Here is a 15,241-nt window from a genome sequence, read left to right as displayed (position 1 = left end):
AGGAAATGTTGAGTAGGAAGGCCTTAGAATAATTGGGCTTGGAGTTAAGGATTTTGGAGTGAGTCCTTGGAGCAATACAGAGGAACGCGTGATAAATTAGGAGGAGGAGGAGGAGGGACAGGGTCAGAAGAGGGGAAGGTGGAGGGGAGATGGAAGGGTGTAGCCGCAGCGTGGATAATTATTGTAAATTACAAGTGTGTGTGTGTGTGTGTGTGTGTGTGTGTATAGACGCTGTGTACGGCTATTTCAAAACACAGCGGGTAAAAGGTGAGGAACTGCGGTGTCAGGCTTCTGTCTTGTGACCAACTGGAAACTTGTTGCCATCACCAGTCGACTAACTTCCCAGAAACACTGGAGGGGGGAGGGGGGCTGTTTTGTGGGCTTGAGGGGTCTTTTCGGGGCTATTTTGGGACCTGTTTTAGGGGGACTGTTTGAGGCTGTTTGTGTAAATACACAAACAATTATTTCGGATGGTCGCAAACCCCCTCCCCCTGGACTACGTGACTTTGTTAAGGAAATGTCGCAAAACCAAGGAGGTGGATACTGTTGTGCTATTTGTATTCTGAGGGCAGTATAAGAGTGGCTGGCCAATCTTTACTGCCCCTCCCCTGCTCCCTCCCCACCTGCGCCCCACGCCCCTCGCCCACTTGAACAGTGCACCAGTCTGATAATAACTGATGAAGAGGCCAGCAGATGTGAGCCTAAAATGTGTGTGTGTGTGTGTGTGTGTGTGTGTGTGTGTGTGTGTGTGTGTGTGTGGTGTGTGTGTGTGTGTGGTGTGTGTGTGTGTGTAGGTGTGGTGTGGTGTGTAGGTGTGTGTGGTGTGGGTAGTGTGTGTGGTGTGGTGTGTGTGTGTGTGTGGTGTGGTGTGGTGTAGTGTGTGCGTGTGTGGTGTAGTGAAGTATGTATTACTGGCGGCGGCGGCTTGAACACCATTATAACACGAGGCTCACCACCACTATGAATACATTTCTCTCCTCATGTGAAGTGTGAGGCGACAGAGGTGTTAGGGGGAGGAGGGCCTTCGCAACTTCATGGACTCTCGCTGTTGTATCTTGTCAAGGGAGTTTCTAGTTACATAATTACTTGTTTCTGGCAACTTGTGGGCAGATTGCGACGCTTCCCCCTTCCCTCCACCCCTTCCCTCCACCTGCCGCTCCCCTTCCCTGGCCGCCCACCCCCCACCTCTTCCCCCTCCCTACTTAAAATTCAGCCGACGACATTGGCTTGTGGAGGGTTGCGTGCGGCCGACTTGGGAGGTAGTAATGGAGGTCGGAATAATACATGAGAGGTCCGTAGTCCTTTACTAGTGGGAGGGCGGCCTCTCACGCACTCCCTCTCTCCCTCCCTCCCTCTCTCCCTCTCCCTCTCCCTCTATGTTATCGCGTGTTCCTCCGTCCCTATTAAGGTAACAATGAAAGCCTATCAAATGTTATAAGTGGAAGTCCAATTTACACACTGGATTTGGTGGTTGGTGTTGGGTAGTGACACTGTTATTATGTGTAAAGTATGGGTGGGGGGGAGTGGGGGAGGGTGAGGGTGACGAAAGATGAGGGGGTCGTCCTTTCCCCCCTCACCCTCACCCCCACCCCCACCCATGGCTTTGGTTGATGTTCATGGCTGTTTACATGATAATTCTACACGGTCACACGCCCACGTACACACACACCCGCCCACGTACACACACACCCGCCCACGTACACACACACACGTACAGACAAGGATTAAGATAAGAAACAGACACACAGATACACGTACATATCATGTTAAGTTTCACCTCATCAAAATTAATTCAAAGAAATATGTCAAAATTTAAAGGTGTGTGTGTGTGTGTGTGTGTGTGTGTGTGTGTGTGTGTGTGTGTGTGTGTGTGTGTGTGTGTGTGTTTCGTAGTTAATGTAGTGTTGCTGTAGCTATCGTTCACGTCCTTAATTTAAGAGAACTATACATTATTGGACGAAACTTTATGAATCTGGTCACTGGAATTCAATTTTTTTTTTCCCTTCACCAGCCTGTATCGTCTCTTCTCGATATCGCCAAGGTCTAGCCATAATCGAGTTTTATAGCCGAAAAATACGCCCAAGCTCAGGCCAAATTGGTGGGAAATAGCCCGAAACAATATAGCCCGTAACCCGACCACACCGTGAAGTTTGGCCTCTTTTAACGCTTCTGTAATTTAGATTATTGATTTAAGAGGAGAGCAGCGGGTCGTAAATAATAGTTTCAGCCCATATACAGGTTTAATAAGTTGTCTGGGGGTAACAAGGTGTGTGGGCGCGATTTGGCCTTTTTTAAACCTGATTTGGCCTTTTTTAAACCTGATTTGGCCTTTTTTCCCCTGTTTACCGCCGGCACTTACTAGCCAAGATGACGCGGTTTATACACCAATTCATCGCCTGGGATTATAACCTCAGAGATTGGTTTAAGTTTTAGGTTCGCCTGAGCTGATCTGACGTGATGGGTCTTGGGTGATGAAGAGCGATTAATAGTGACGGTGTGTGGTGGTGTATACGAGGTAGTATAGTGTGGAGGTAAGTCACCATACACACACACACACACCCACACGCATACACCACACATTCATTCATTCACGTACACGCAAACACATCATTACCTGTGTGTGTATGTATGTATGTATGTATGTATGTATGTATGTATCTATCAATTCTCCAGCCAAAACAGTTCCCACTAAGACAGACAGACAGACAGACAGACAGACAGATAGACAGACAGACAGACAGACAGACAGACAGACAGACAGACAGACAGACAGACAGACAGACAGACAGATAGACAGACAGACAGACAGACAGACAGACAGACAGAACCAAACACCCGAAACAAGTCTTAGTTCATTTCTGACGCCATCTTGTTCACCTGACTCACATAACATCACTAATTAAAAAAAGATAAAAATGAACCTACAAAATCTTTTTAACATTACGATAATTTTTAACTAAGATAAAATGTTAACTCTTATGAATGTCTAATAATTTAACATTTTACACAAACTTTATTACCGATAGAAAATTTTAACCCAATGTCTTCAAGAATTTAGAGTTACGATAATTAACAGGTGATTAAATTGGCTCCTGGTAATTAAGTTCTCGCACCTGGTTTACCTGTACAGCCAACCAGGTGATCATGGTGTAGTGGAGAAGATAGTGAACGAGATAGTGAATGTTATAGTGAATTGTTACCTGTAAATGGAAAGCCACAAGTCACCATCTTGTTGCCCTCCCTTCACTATATTAATCACAATCCTATGGACTTTTAATTCACTATCACCACCATTCTCACCATCATTACCTCAATTACCATCACCACAAGTCACCATCACCATCATCATCACTATAATCGTGCTGGCTTTATTGTGTCTTAAGCTCACAACACCATAGTTATTCTAATGGTGTAATAATGACACCATTTATCACCATAATTGGCTTCCTATCACCTTTCACCATTTTCATGACTCCCATATATTCAAGCTTATGGTAGCTGTCTTGTTGGTTGTATCACTGTCACTACCATTCCTACCTGGCTACCACTCACGGTGTTTCTACCATTATCATCTACCAGTCTCACTATGGTTAGCTAACTACCATTATCATCTACCAGTCTCACTATGGTTAGCTAACTACCATTATCAGCTACCAGTCTCACTATGGTTAGCTAACTACCATTATCAGCTACCAGTCTCACTATGGTTAGCTAACTACCATTATCAGCTACCAGTCTCACTATGGTTAGCTAACTACCATTATCAGCTACCAGTCTCACTATGGTTAGCTAACTACCATTATCATCTACCAGTCTCACTATGGTTAGCTAACTACCATTATCAGCTACCAGTCTCACTATGGTTAGCTAACTACCATTATCAGCTACCAGTCTCACTATGGTTAGCTAACTACCATTATCAGCTACCAGTCTCACTATGGTTAGCTAACTACCATTATCTCTCTCCTACCATTCACATGACCCGTTTCTCTTACTACCACTACTACTAATGGCAGTCTCCCTACCAGAGTTACCACTAGCTGGGGTACTACCGTTGTCCTGGTACTACCACAGTCACCTCAACACATACCACCACAACCACCACCACAACCACCACTATTCTCACGAACTACCACCACCATTGTTAAAACTACCATTATCACCATTACCATCATCACCATTAAATCACCACCATAATAACACCATTGCCTCATCACCACTACCATCACACCACCATCCACCACATCACTATAATACACCACACTACCACCATACCATACACGCACACGCACACACGCACACACTCACACGCACGCACTCACGCATAAAGGATCACTGACTGAGGCTGGGCGGGTCGTGTATATTGCAGCAGCAGATGCAGGCCCAGCAGGCTGCCTTGCCGCATGCGGGACACGCCCCTCCCATCCCTCTAGGGCCGCATCCGGCACTGCCCGGCCTCCCGTCCCTCCCGCCATCCTCCGCCGCAAGTAAGTATTACAATTGGCCGCAAATAAGTTCTTAGATATAACCGCATGCGTCCTTATCCTTAAACAAGTGCCGCAGGTGTTACTCTCCATAATCGTCCTCCACCGCGGGTAAGTCCTGGTACTGTCCACAAGTAAGTCCCGGTACTGTCTACAAGTCCTCGTATTGTCCACAAGTAAGTCCCGGTACTGTCTACAAGTCCTCGTATTGTCCACAATTAAGTCCCGGTACTGTCTACAAGTCCCGGTACTGTCCATAAGTAAGTCCAGGTACTGTCTACAAAAAAATCCCGGTACTGTCCACAAGTAAGTCCCGGTACTGTCTACAAGTAAGTCCCAGTGCATCTCTGAAGTCCTCATCTGTCACAAGTAAGTCCCGGTACTGTCCTGAGTCCTGGATACTGTCCATAAGTAAGTCCAGGTACTGTCTACAAAAAAATCCCGGTACTGTCCACAAGTAAGTCCTGGTACTGTCTACAAGTCCTGATACTGTCCACAAGAAAGTTCCGGTACTGTCTACAAGTCCTGGTACTGTTCTAAGTCCGTACTGTCTAAGTCCTGATACTGTCCACAAGAAAGTTCATACTGTCTACAAGTCTGGTACTGTCCACAAGTAAGTCCTGGTACTGTCTACAAGTCCTGATACTGTCACAAGAAGTTCAGTACTGTCTACAAGTCCTGGTACTGTCCACAAGTAAGTCCCGGTACTGTCTACAAGTCCTGATACTGTCCACAAGAAAGTTCCGGTACTGTCTACAACTCAGTACTGTCCACAAGTAAGTCCTGGTACTGTCTACAAGTCCATACTCACAAGAAAGTTCCGGTACTGTCACAGCGTACTGTCCACAGTACTGTCTACAAGTCCTGATACTGTCCACAAGAGTCCGGACTGTCTCAAGTCCGTACTGTCCACAAGTAAGAAGTCCTGTACTGTCTACAAGTCCTGATACTGTCCACAAGAAAGTTCCGTACTGTCTACAACTCCTGGTACTGTCCACAAGTAAGTCCCGGTACTGTCTACAAGTCCTGATACTGTCCACAAGAAAGTTCCGGTACTGTCCACAAGAAAGTTCCGGTACTGTCTACAAGTCTATTGTCACAAGTAAGTCCTGGTACTGTCTACGTCCACATTCTAGAAAGTTCCGGTACTGTCCACAAGAAAGTTCCGTACTGTCTACAAGTCCTCGTAATGTCCACAAGTAGTCCTGGTACTGTCTACAAGTCCTGATACTGTCCACAAGAAAGTTCCGGTACTGTCCACAAGTCCAGTGCTGTCCACAAGTAAGTCCCGGTACTGTCCATAACAAGTCCTGGACTGTCCACAAGTAAGTCCTGGTACTGTCTACAAGTTCCATACTGTCCACAAAGTTCCGGTACTGTCTACAACTCCTGGTACTGTCCACAAGTAAGTCCCGGTACTTGTCTACAAGTCCTGATAATGTCCAGAAAGTTCTGTACTGTCCATAAGTCCTGCCGTCCACAGAAAGTCCTGTACTCTCTACAAAGTCCTTGTCCTAATAAGTCCCGGTACTGTCTACAAGTAAGTCCCAGTACTGTCTAAGAAGTCCCGGTACTGTCCACAAGTAAGTCCTGTACTGTTCCCTGTATAATCTCCCTTGATGTATAATTAAACTAAGAAAAGTGAATATATTTATACATTATATTGTTTAAATGTTATTTAGACTCTCTCTCTCTCTCCTACGTCCCAATCTCCCTTATTTCCTAACCCCTACTCTCCCTTACTCCCTATTCCCTTAATCTCCCTACTTCCCCACCTCCCTTACTCTCCCTATCCCCCTAATCTCCTAATCTCCCTACTTCCCACACTCTCCCTACTCTCCCTTACTCTCCTATTCCCTTAATCTCCTAACCTCCCTACTCTCCCTTACCTCCCTATTTCCCTTAATCTCCCAACCTCCCTACTCTCCTCACTCTCCTATTCCCTTAATCTCCTAACCTCCCTACTCTCCCTTACTCTCCCTATTCCCCAATCTTCTTATCTCCTACTTCCCCACACCTCCCTATTCCCAATTTAACTTCCTAACCTCCCTACTTCCCTATTCCCCAATCTCCTAACCTCCCTACCTCCCTATTCCCTTAATCTCCAATCTCCCATCTTCCCACACTCCTGTCATCATAGGTAGGTGGATAAACACATCACTAACTGCTGTCTCTGTCTGTGTGTCGCTACAGGTTTGCTATCGGGGTTTACCGGATCACTGATGAACCCCAACAGTCACCCGCTCTCTCTTCTCAGTTCTAAACACCTCCTGCACCGCGACGACAACACACGTGAGTACTCTGGCCTCACCTGTCATCCATCCTCACCTTCTGGCCTCACCTGTCATCCATCCTCACTTTCTGGCCTTACGTCATCCATCCTCACCTGTCATCCTCTCACTCACTTGTTAATTCTCACCTCTGGCCTCACCTGTCATCCATCCTCACCCTCTGGCCTCACCTGTCATCCATCCTCACCCTCTGGCCTCACCTGTCATTCATCCTCACCTTCTGGCCTCCACCTGTCATCCATCTCTCACCTTCTGGCCTCACCTGTCATCCATCCTCACCCTCTGGCCTCACCTGTCATTCATCCTCACCTTCTGGCCCACCTGTCATCCTCACCTTCTGGCCTCACCTGTCATCCATCCTCATCCCTCTGGCCTCACCTGTCATCCACCATCCTCACCTCTGGCCTCACCTGTTATCCATCCTCACCTTCTGGCCTCACCTGTCATCCATCCTCACTTCTGCCTTACCTGTCATCCATCCTCACTTTCTGGCCTCACCTGTCATCCATCCTCACCTTCTGGCCTCACCTGTCATCCATCATCGCCATTTGTCTCAGCTGTCATCCATTCTCACCTTCTGGCCTCACCTGTCATCCATCCTCACCTTCTGGCCTCACCTGTCATCCATCCTCACCTTCTGGCCTCACCTGTCATCCATCATCGCCATTTGGTCTCAGCTGTCATCCATCCTCATCCTCTGGCCTCACCTGTCATCCATCCTCACCTTCTGGCCTTCACCTGCCATCCATCCTCACCTTCTGGCCTCACCTGTCATCCATCCTCACCCTCTGGCCTCACCTGTCATTCATCCCCACCTTCTGGCCTCACCTGTCATCCCTCCCCATTCACCTGTTAATTTCATCCTCTGGCCTCACCTGTCATCCATCCTCACCCTCTGGCCTCACCTGTCATCCACCACACCCCTCTGGCCTCCTCACCTGTCATCCATCCTCACCTCTGGCCTCACCTGTCATCCATCCTCACCTTCCGGCCTCACCTGTCATCCATCCACACCCTCTGGCCTCACCTGTCATCCATCCACACCCTCTGGCCTCACCTGTCATCCATTCTCACCCTCTCGCCTCACCTGTCATCCATCCCCACCTGTTAGTCTCCTCTCCTCACCTCTTAGTCTCCCTCACTTGTCAGTCTCATCAGTGTTCTTCACCCTCCCACACCTGTCAGTCTCTCCCTCACCTGTCAGTCTCTCCCTCATCCTCCCTGACGTAAATTCATTCTCATCTTCACCTGTTAGCCTCACCTGTCACCTTACTTTCCTCACCCTCATCCCACCCCACGTGTCACTATCACTGTCATTCTCACTACCACCACCATTCTTACCATCACTATCTGACCCTCACTATCACCACCATTCCTACTATCACCATTCCTATTATCACCACCATTCCTACCACCACCATTCCACTATCACCACCATTCCTACCATCACCACCATTCCTATTATCACCACCATTCTACTACCACCACCATTCCTACCACACCACCATTCCTATTATCACCACCATTCTCTACCACCACCATTCCTACCACCACACATTCCTACTATCACCAATTCCTACTACCACCCAACTATCATCACTACCACCACCACACCATCTCACCATTACCATCAATTATTGTTTATTTTAACTATTGAAACATGTAATTGCAGAATATTATTATCCATTTTATTATTATTATTGATGTTTATTATTGCATGTATTATATATTTATGTAAGATATTCTCTATGTATTCTCTATGTATTTTATATGTGTATTATATGTACTGTTTATACTCATGGAAAAATACTCTCCCAAGATTTTAAAATTCATCAATAAATATTACATTATTATTATTATTATTATTATTATTATTATTATTATTATTATTTTTATTATTATTATTATGGTGAGTATTCTTGATATTATTATTATTATTATTATTATATTATTATTATTACTATTATTACTATTACTATTATTATTATTAACAGTATCAGAGGCTAAATAGCTTCTCAATGTTGTGTTCACTACAAGACGTTACCACACACGTTGGACAGGTTAATTAGTCATTTAGTGAGGCAGGTGTGATGTGTGTGTATGAGTGTTTGTTGTTCACCTGGCACCCGAGGAACCCCCCCTTTCCTCTTCTGCAGCTCCTCCTCCAGCCTCCTCCAGCCTCTCCCCCACTCCTGTCGTCGCCATCAGTTTAGCACACAAAGGGTTGAAGGGAGGGTAAGAAATATGAGAGAGGGGGAGGAAGGGGGGTAGGGAGGGGAAGAGGGGGTAGGGAGGATGAGGAGGAGGAGAAAGGATATTGGAGAAAAAGGAATAGTAGAGAAGGAGGAGGAGGGACGAGGGTTAGATAAAGAGGAGGAGGCGAACAAAGAGGTGAAAAGAGAGTAAAGGAGGAAGAGGAGAGAAGGAGGAGGAAAGTAAGAGGGAAGGAGGGAGAGGAGGGACAAGGGGTTAGATAAGAGATGGAGGAAGAGGAGAGAAGAAGAAGAAGAAGGAGGAGGAGGAGGAGGAGGAGAAGAAGACCGGTCTTGTCTCAGAGTGCCTCACCCCGGGGCCATTGTTGTCTCAGGAGCCTCAGCCAACTCTCTCTCTCTCTCTTGTCTCACTTTCCTAAGGTTCACTTTATCTTCTCTGCCATTATAGAGGTGCGCCATTATACTGTGTGTGTGTGTGTGTGTGTGTGTGTGTGTGTGATGGTGGTAGTGGTAGTGGTAGTGGTGACAGTAGTGGTAGTAGTGATGGTGGTTGATAGTGCCGGGAGGAGGAAAGAAGGGTAGTGGTGTTAACAGTGGTGATAGTGGTAGTGGTGATATACAACACTGGTCAGACGCCACTATGACAAGCTGCCTCAGACCTGGTTCGGTGTTTACATAAGGCTGGCGGCTATAGAGGATGGAGAGAGAGGGGAAGGCAGGCAGGAAGAGGGAGAGGGGGAGAGGGGAAGGGAGGAGAGAGGAGGAGGAAGAAAGGGAAGGGGGAGGGAAAGGAAGAGGTTCGAATACTGATTAAACAGGTAGTCCCCATAACCGATGCTCAATTGTTTTTATAAGGAGATTCTGATCGCCTTTATGATTCTAGGACTTGTTAATTATTCACCAGTTTGTTTACATTTATGCCTCCACACCATGACTACCACACCACACCACACACCACACCACACCACACTCTACCACCACACCACACACTCTACCACAGCCAACAAAGCAGTGGTCTCAGTATTAGGTTAACCCGACTGATGGATCAATAACATAGGTCATTTTCCCGGCCAGCTGGAGCAGAGAGGAGGGAGAAGGCGGCTTATTTATACAACATCAACAACAATGACGAAAATATTGTAACATTTATTTTATGTTACCAAAATACAACAATAGTGGGGTTAATAATTCACACACACACACACACACACACACACACACACACACACACACACACACACACACACACACACAAGATGAAATAAGCTAAGGTGTCTAATCTTCAGGAAATCCGTAACCTAACCTAACCCAACCAAGCCTTCAAATAATACTATATTTATAATGTTTATGTATTGTATATGTATGTGTATATGTACTGTATGTATGTATGTATATGTATGTATGTATGTATGTATGTATGTATGTATGTATGTATGTATGTGTACTGTAAACGGTATGTATATATAAAACGCTACACAACTCAATATTAATTAAAACATAAATACAGTGTTCTATTTCACTTCCATTACTACAAAACAAGACTACAGCTACATAAAGAATTACAGCGCCATAAAATATAACCTAAAATATATATCTGGTCATAATAAAACCATATATTTTAAAACATAGGGGAACTCTTAATGTATATACACGCCTTCCACTCACCGCCTACCTACCCCTCTAGCCCCCCACGCCTAGCTACCCCCACTCCGCCTCTACGGCCCCACGCCTAGCTACACGCCCACCCTCCACCCCTACACGACCCCACGCCTAGCTAACCCCCCCACACTCCGCCCTACACGACCCCCACGCCATACCCCCCCCTCCGCCCCTCGACCCCACGCTTCTACCCCCCCACTCCGCCCTACACGACCCCCACGCCTACTACCACGCCCCCCTTAACATTATACACGCCCTCTCTCGTGAAGAATAGAGAGAGGCTGAGGACCAGTTCAGTACCAGACTAATTTATTATGCAGGTGAGTGGGAAGTGAGTGTGTTGTGGTGAGTGGGAAGTGAGTGTGTTGTGGTGAGTGGGCTAGATGTCACCACACTAATGTTCTCTCTATCCTCACTCACACAGACAGGAGGCAAAAGGATTCTCAGAGTATCCTAAGCTTCTCTCTCTCTCTCTCTCTCTCTCTCTCTCTCTCTCTCTCTCTCTCTCTCTCTCTCTGGTACACACACACACACACACACACACACACACACACACACAACTAGATTTCAGAGGCGAGGAAAATAATTTTAATTTGGGCCGACATGAAAAATGTAATATACCGTATATATTTGGCGCTTTAGATATGTACGTATGTATGTATGTATTAATAGGTATATGTATGTATTGTCTGTGTGTGTGTGTGTGTGTTATTTGGACAACAGCAGGTTAACACGGTGTAAACTTGTACCATCAGGATGATACATGTCGTGTACAGGTTGTGTGTGTGTGTGTGTGTGTGTGTGTGTGTGTGTGTGTGTGTGTGTGTGTGTGTGTGTGTGTGTGTGTGTTCTGAGTCTTTGTTGTTATTATTTTCAATCAAACATAACACAACCCCACACTCACCCCCTCAGCCCCCACTTCACCCTCCAGCCCCACACTCCACCCCTCAACCCCCACACTCCACCCCTCAGCCCCTCCCACCCCTCCACCCCTCCCACCCTCCAGCCCCTCCACCCCTCCAGCCCCCCTCCCACCCCTCCAGCCCCCTCCACCCCTCCAGCCCACCTCCCCTCCAGCCCCTCCACCTCCTCCCCTCCACCCCTCCAGCCCCCCACTCCAGCCCCCACTCCCACCCCTCCAGCCCCACCTCCCCCTCCAGCCCCCACTCACCCCTCCAGCCCCCACTCCCACCCCTCAGCCCCACTCCCACCTCAGCCCCACACTCCACCCCTCCAGCCCCACTCCCACCCCTCCAGCCCCACCTCCCACCCCTCCAGCCCCACCTCCCACCCCTCAACCCCCTCCCACCCCTCAGCCCCACCTCCCACCCCTCAGCCCCACCTCCCACCCTCCAGCCCCACTCCCACCTCCAGCCCCCACCCTCCAGCCCCACCTCCCACCCCTCAGCCCCCTCCCACCCCTACTCTCACCCCTCAGCCCCACACTCCACCCCTCCAGCCCCACCTCCCACCCCCTCAGCCCCTCCACCCTCAGCCCCACCTCCCACCCTCAGCCCCCACCTCCCACCCCTCCAGCCCCACTCTCCACCTCAGCCCCACCTCCACCCCCTCAGCCCCCCCTCAGCCCCTCCACCCCTCCAGCCCCACCTCCACCCCTCCTCCCACCCTCAGCCCCACACTCCACCCCTCCAGCCCCTCCACCCCTCCAGCCCCACCTCCACAGCCCCCAACTCAGTCCCCAACACCCGGTCACTGAACCAATCGTGTCCACAGGCGAATAAAGTCTATTAAACTCACTCAGTGTACCAGTTCTGTACACACACACACACACACACACACACACACACACACACACACACACACACACCGGATGTAAGGGGTGATGTGGAGTGGTGGTGAAGGGAGAAATGTTGGTTGCGATGGTGACAGTAGTAGTGGTAGTGGTGGTAGTGGTAGTGTTGAGTAGTGGTAGTAGTAGTGGTGGTAGTAGTGATAAGTATGGTAGTAGTGGTAGTAGTAGTGGTGTGGTGGTAGTAGTAGTGGTAGTAGTAGTGTTAGTAGTGGTAAATGGTGACAGTACAGCAAAAGTGAAAAAAATGTGGTAACAATAATGGTGGGGAAGGGAGATAAAGGAGAGAAGATCGAGAGGGGGAGGAGATAAAGGGAGGAGGGAGGGAGGAGAGAAGATGAGAGAAAGGGTGAACGAAGTCGTGTTGAAATATCCACCATTGCGTTTTTCATTCAGGTTTCAATTATAATTATACATACATACACGGTATAATATATGTGTGTGTGTGTGTGTGTGTGTGTGTGTGTGTGTGTGTGTATGGGAGACTTGGGTATACACAATGTCAGTAAACACACACACACACACACACACAAATATGGCTGCATTAAGAGAGAGAGAGTATGGTGAAGGAGGGAACAGGGAGGTAAGGGAACAGGGGGAGAGGGAGCTGGGGGGTAAGGGCCAGGGAGGTAGGGAGACAGGGGAGTAAGGAGCCAGGGGAGTAAGGGGAGCCAGGGAGGGTAAGGAGACGGGGGTAGAGACCAGGGAGGTAAGGGGAGGAGGGTAAGGGGACCAGGGGGTAAGGAGCCAGGGGGGTAAGGGAGCCAGGGAGGTAAGGGAGCCAGGGAGGGTAAGGGAGCCAGGGAGGTGAGGAGCAAGGGAGGTGAGACAAGCCACCTTTATCACAGTATTTACAAGTAGCCTGGTATCGTGTTTGCCGTGTGAGTAATGACTAAATTGATGTATTCCTAGTGTGTGGCTCCTGTTGATCTGGGTCCCTCCCTGTTGACCTCCTCCCTGCCCCCTGTTGACTCTCTCTGTTGACTCTCCCTCTCTCACTTCACCCTCCTCCCTCTCTCTTGCCTCCTCTCTCTCTCCCTCGCCCTCACTTCCTCCCCTCCACACACACACACACACACACACACACACACACTCTATTCCACTGCACATTTATTTCCTTATTTTTTCAAGCTTTTATCTGTGTGTGTGTGTGTGTGTGTGTTGAGTCTGTGGCATTATTGCATTATATATTAGAGCTAAGACATTCAACACTATAATAATAATAATAATAATAATAATAATAATAATATCATTAACTACAATATCGCTGTAACTACCCTCTTAATCAACCAATCAGGAGGCTTGTTTAATTCCCCAGCGTAACGTTATTAACTGTACCATCATGAGAGAGAGGATTAGTTCTATGTTTCTTTCTTCGTATCACGTTCTTCCTACCCCCCCTCGTCACGCCCTATCCCGTCACGGCTACGCTACACTGCTTGTTGTTACAGGCGTTACACCGCTCGACTGTAACGCTATGTAACGCTTTGTAGTGATGCCGTGCTGTTTGCTGTACCTCTGCCATGATGGTGTGTTAGAATGCTGGAAAGGTGAGGGTGTGAGGGTTGAGGGGGGAGGTGAATGAAGGTGAGGGTGGGGATGGTTTCTTTGCCCTCTCTCTCTCTCTCTCTCTCTCCACCTGTAGTCTATAACAGAAGCTCTTTATTTAATCAACGCCAAAACCAGATCCTAATGTTAATTTACCCGGGCAGAGAGAGAGAGAAAAGAGACCATGAGTATTGACACAATTTATTCCCAGTCATCAGGTGGATATATTTTGTTGTGTGTGGGAGGAAGGGGGGAAGGACTTCTGACGTTTGTGTTATTACCAGACTGAGTTTTAATTGTCTTTCTGTGCTTATAATATGATTTTGAGGGGGGGGGGAAGGGAGAGAAGGAGGAAGGAAGAGAAGAGAATGGAGGAGGATGGTCTCTCCTCTCTCCCTCTCTCCCTCTCCTCTCATAAGCTCCCTGTAAGATAAGAGTCAATATTGGCAAATCATACTGAGGGGAAAAAAAAGACAGAAAAGGTGTTAAGAAGATATCGAGCCTCAACCGGTCGGTGTGTTTACCTAACCCCCCCCCTTCCCTCCTGACCTCCCTCCCTGACCTCCCTCCCTGACCTCCCTCCCTGACCCCTCTCTCCCCCCTACCTCTCGCGCAACCTTCTGTTTATCCTTGGCCTCCCTATAGCCGGCTGCCATATGAGAGCCAGCTAGCCAGCCAGCCAGACCGACCAGCCTCTCCACCACCCCAACCCTCCTCTCCTTCCCTCTCTCCCCTCACCCTCCTTCCCCTCCTCCCTCCTTCCCTCCTCTTTTACCAGAAAATGTTTATGGAATATTTCACGACGAGTTAAGAATGGAATGTGGACTTATGGTAGACGATAAACCATTAATTCCCGGGCAGGAGGAGGTCGGTAGACAGGTAGGTAGTATGAGTAGGAGTAGGTAGGTAGGTAGGTGGGTGAAGATCTCCTCAAGTGCACGGCTTATTGGGTTAGGGGGTTTGGTAGGGAGGAAGAGGGGAGTAGGAGAGAGAGAAGAAGAGAGAGGAAAACTACCGAGCTTCTGTAAGTACTCAACAACAAAGCCAAAACAATGCAAACACTCTGGAAAATCCCTCTCCACCCCTCTCTCCTCTCCCCACCACTCCCGACCCACAAACGCCACCCCTCTCTCCCTCTCCCCACCACTGACCCAAAACACCACCCCTCTCTCCCTCTCTCTCCCCACCACTCCCGACCCAAACACCACCCCTCTCTCCCTCTTCCCTACCTCCCGA

The 15,241-nt window shown here is 48.2% G+C and overlaps 1 protein-coding gene across 1 annotated transcript in view; it reads left to right on the top strand.

Moving 5' to 3' along the window:
* Positions 1–15,241, top strand: part of LOC121855712 (protein groucho-like) — a 91,767-nt gene that overhangs the window by 21,917 nt on the left and 54,609 nt on the right. Inside the window, exons 8-9 of the mRNA XM_042350803.1 lie at positions 4,370–4,487; positions 6,678–6,776. Of these exons, the coding sequence (XP_042206737.1) occupies positions 4,370–4,487; positions 6,678–6,776 (217 nt within the window). The remainder of the gene's footprint in view (positions 1–4,369; positions 4,488–6,677; positions 6,777–15,241) is intronic.

This window comes from Homarus americanus, unplaced genomic scaffold (assembly GCF_018991925.1).
Source record: "Homarus americanus isolate GMGI-L3 unplaced genomic scaffold, GMGI_Hamer_2.0 scaffold47947, whole genome shotgun sequence".
Taxonomy (NCBI): Eukaryota; Metazoa; Arthropoda; class Malacostraca; order Decapoda; family Nephropidae; genus Homarus; species Homarus americanus.
Note: the sequence above shows the minus strand (reverse complement) of the source record. Positions and strands in the feature narration are given on the sequence as shown.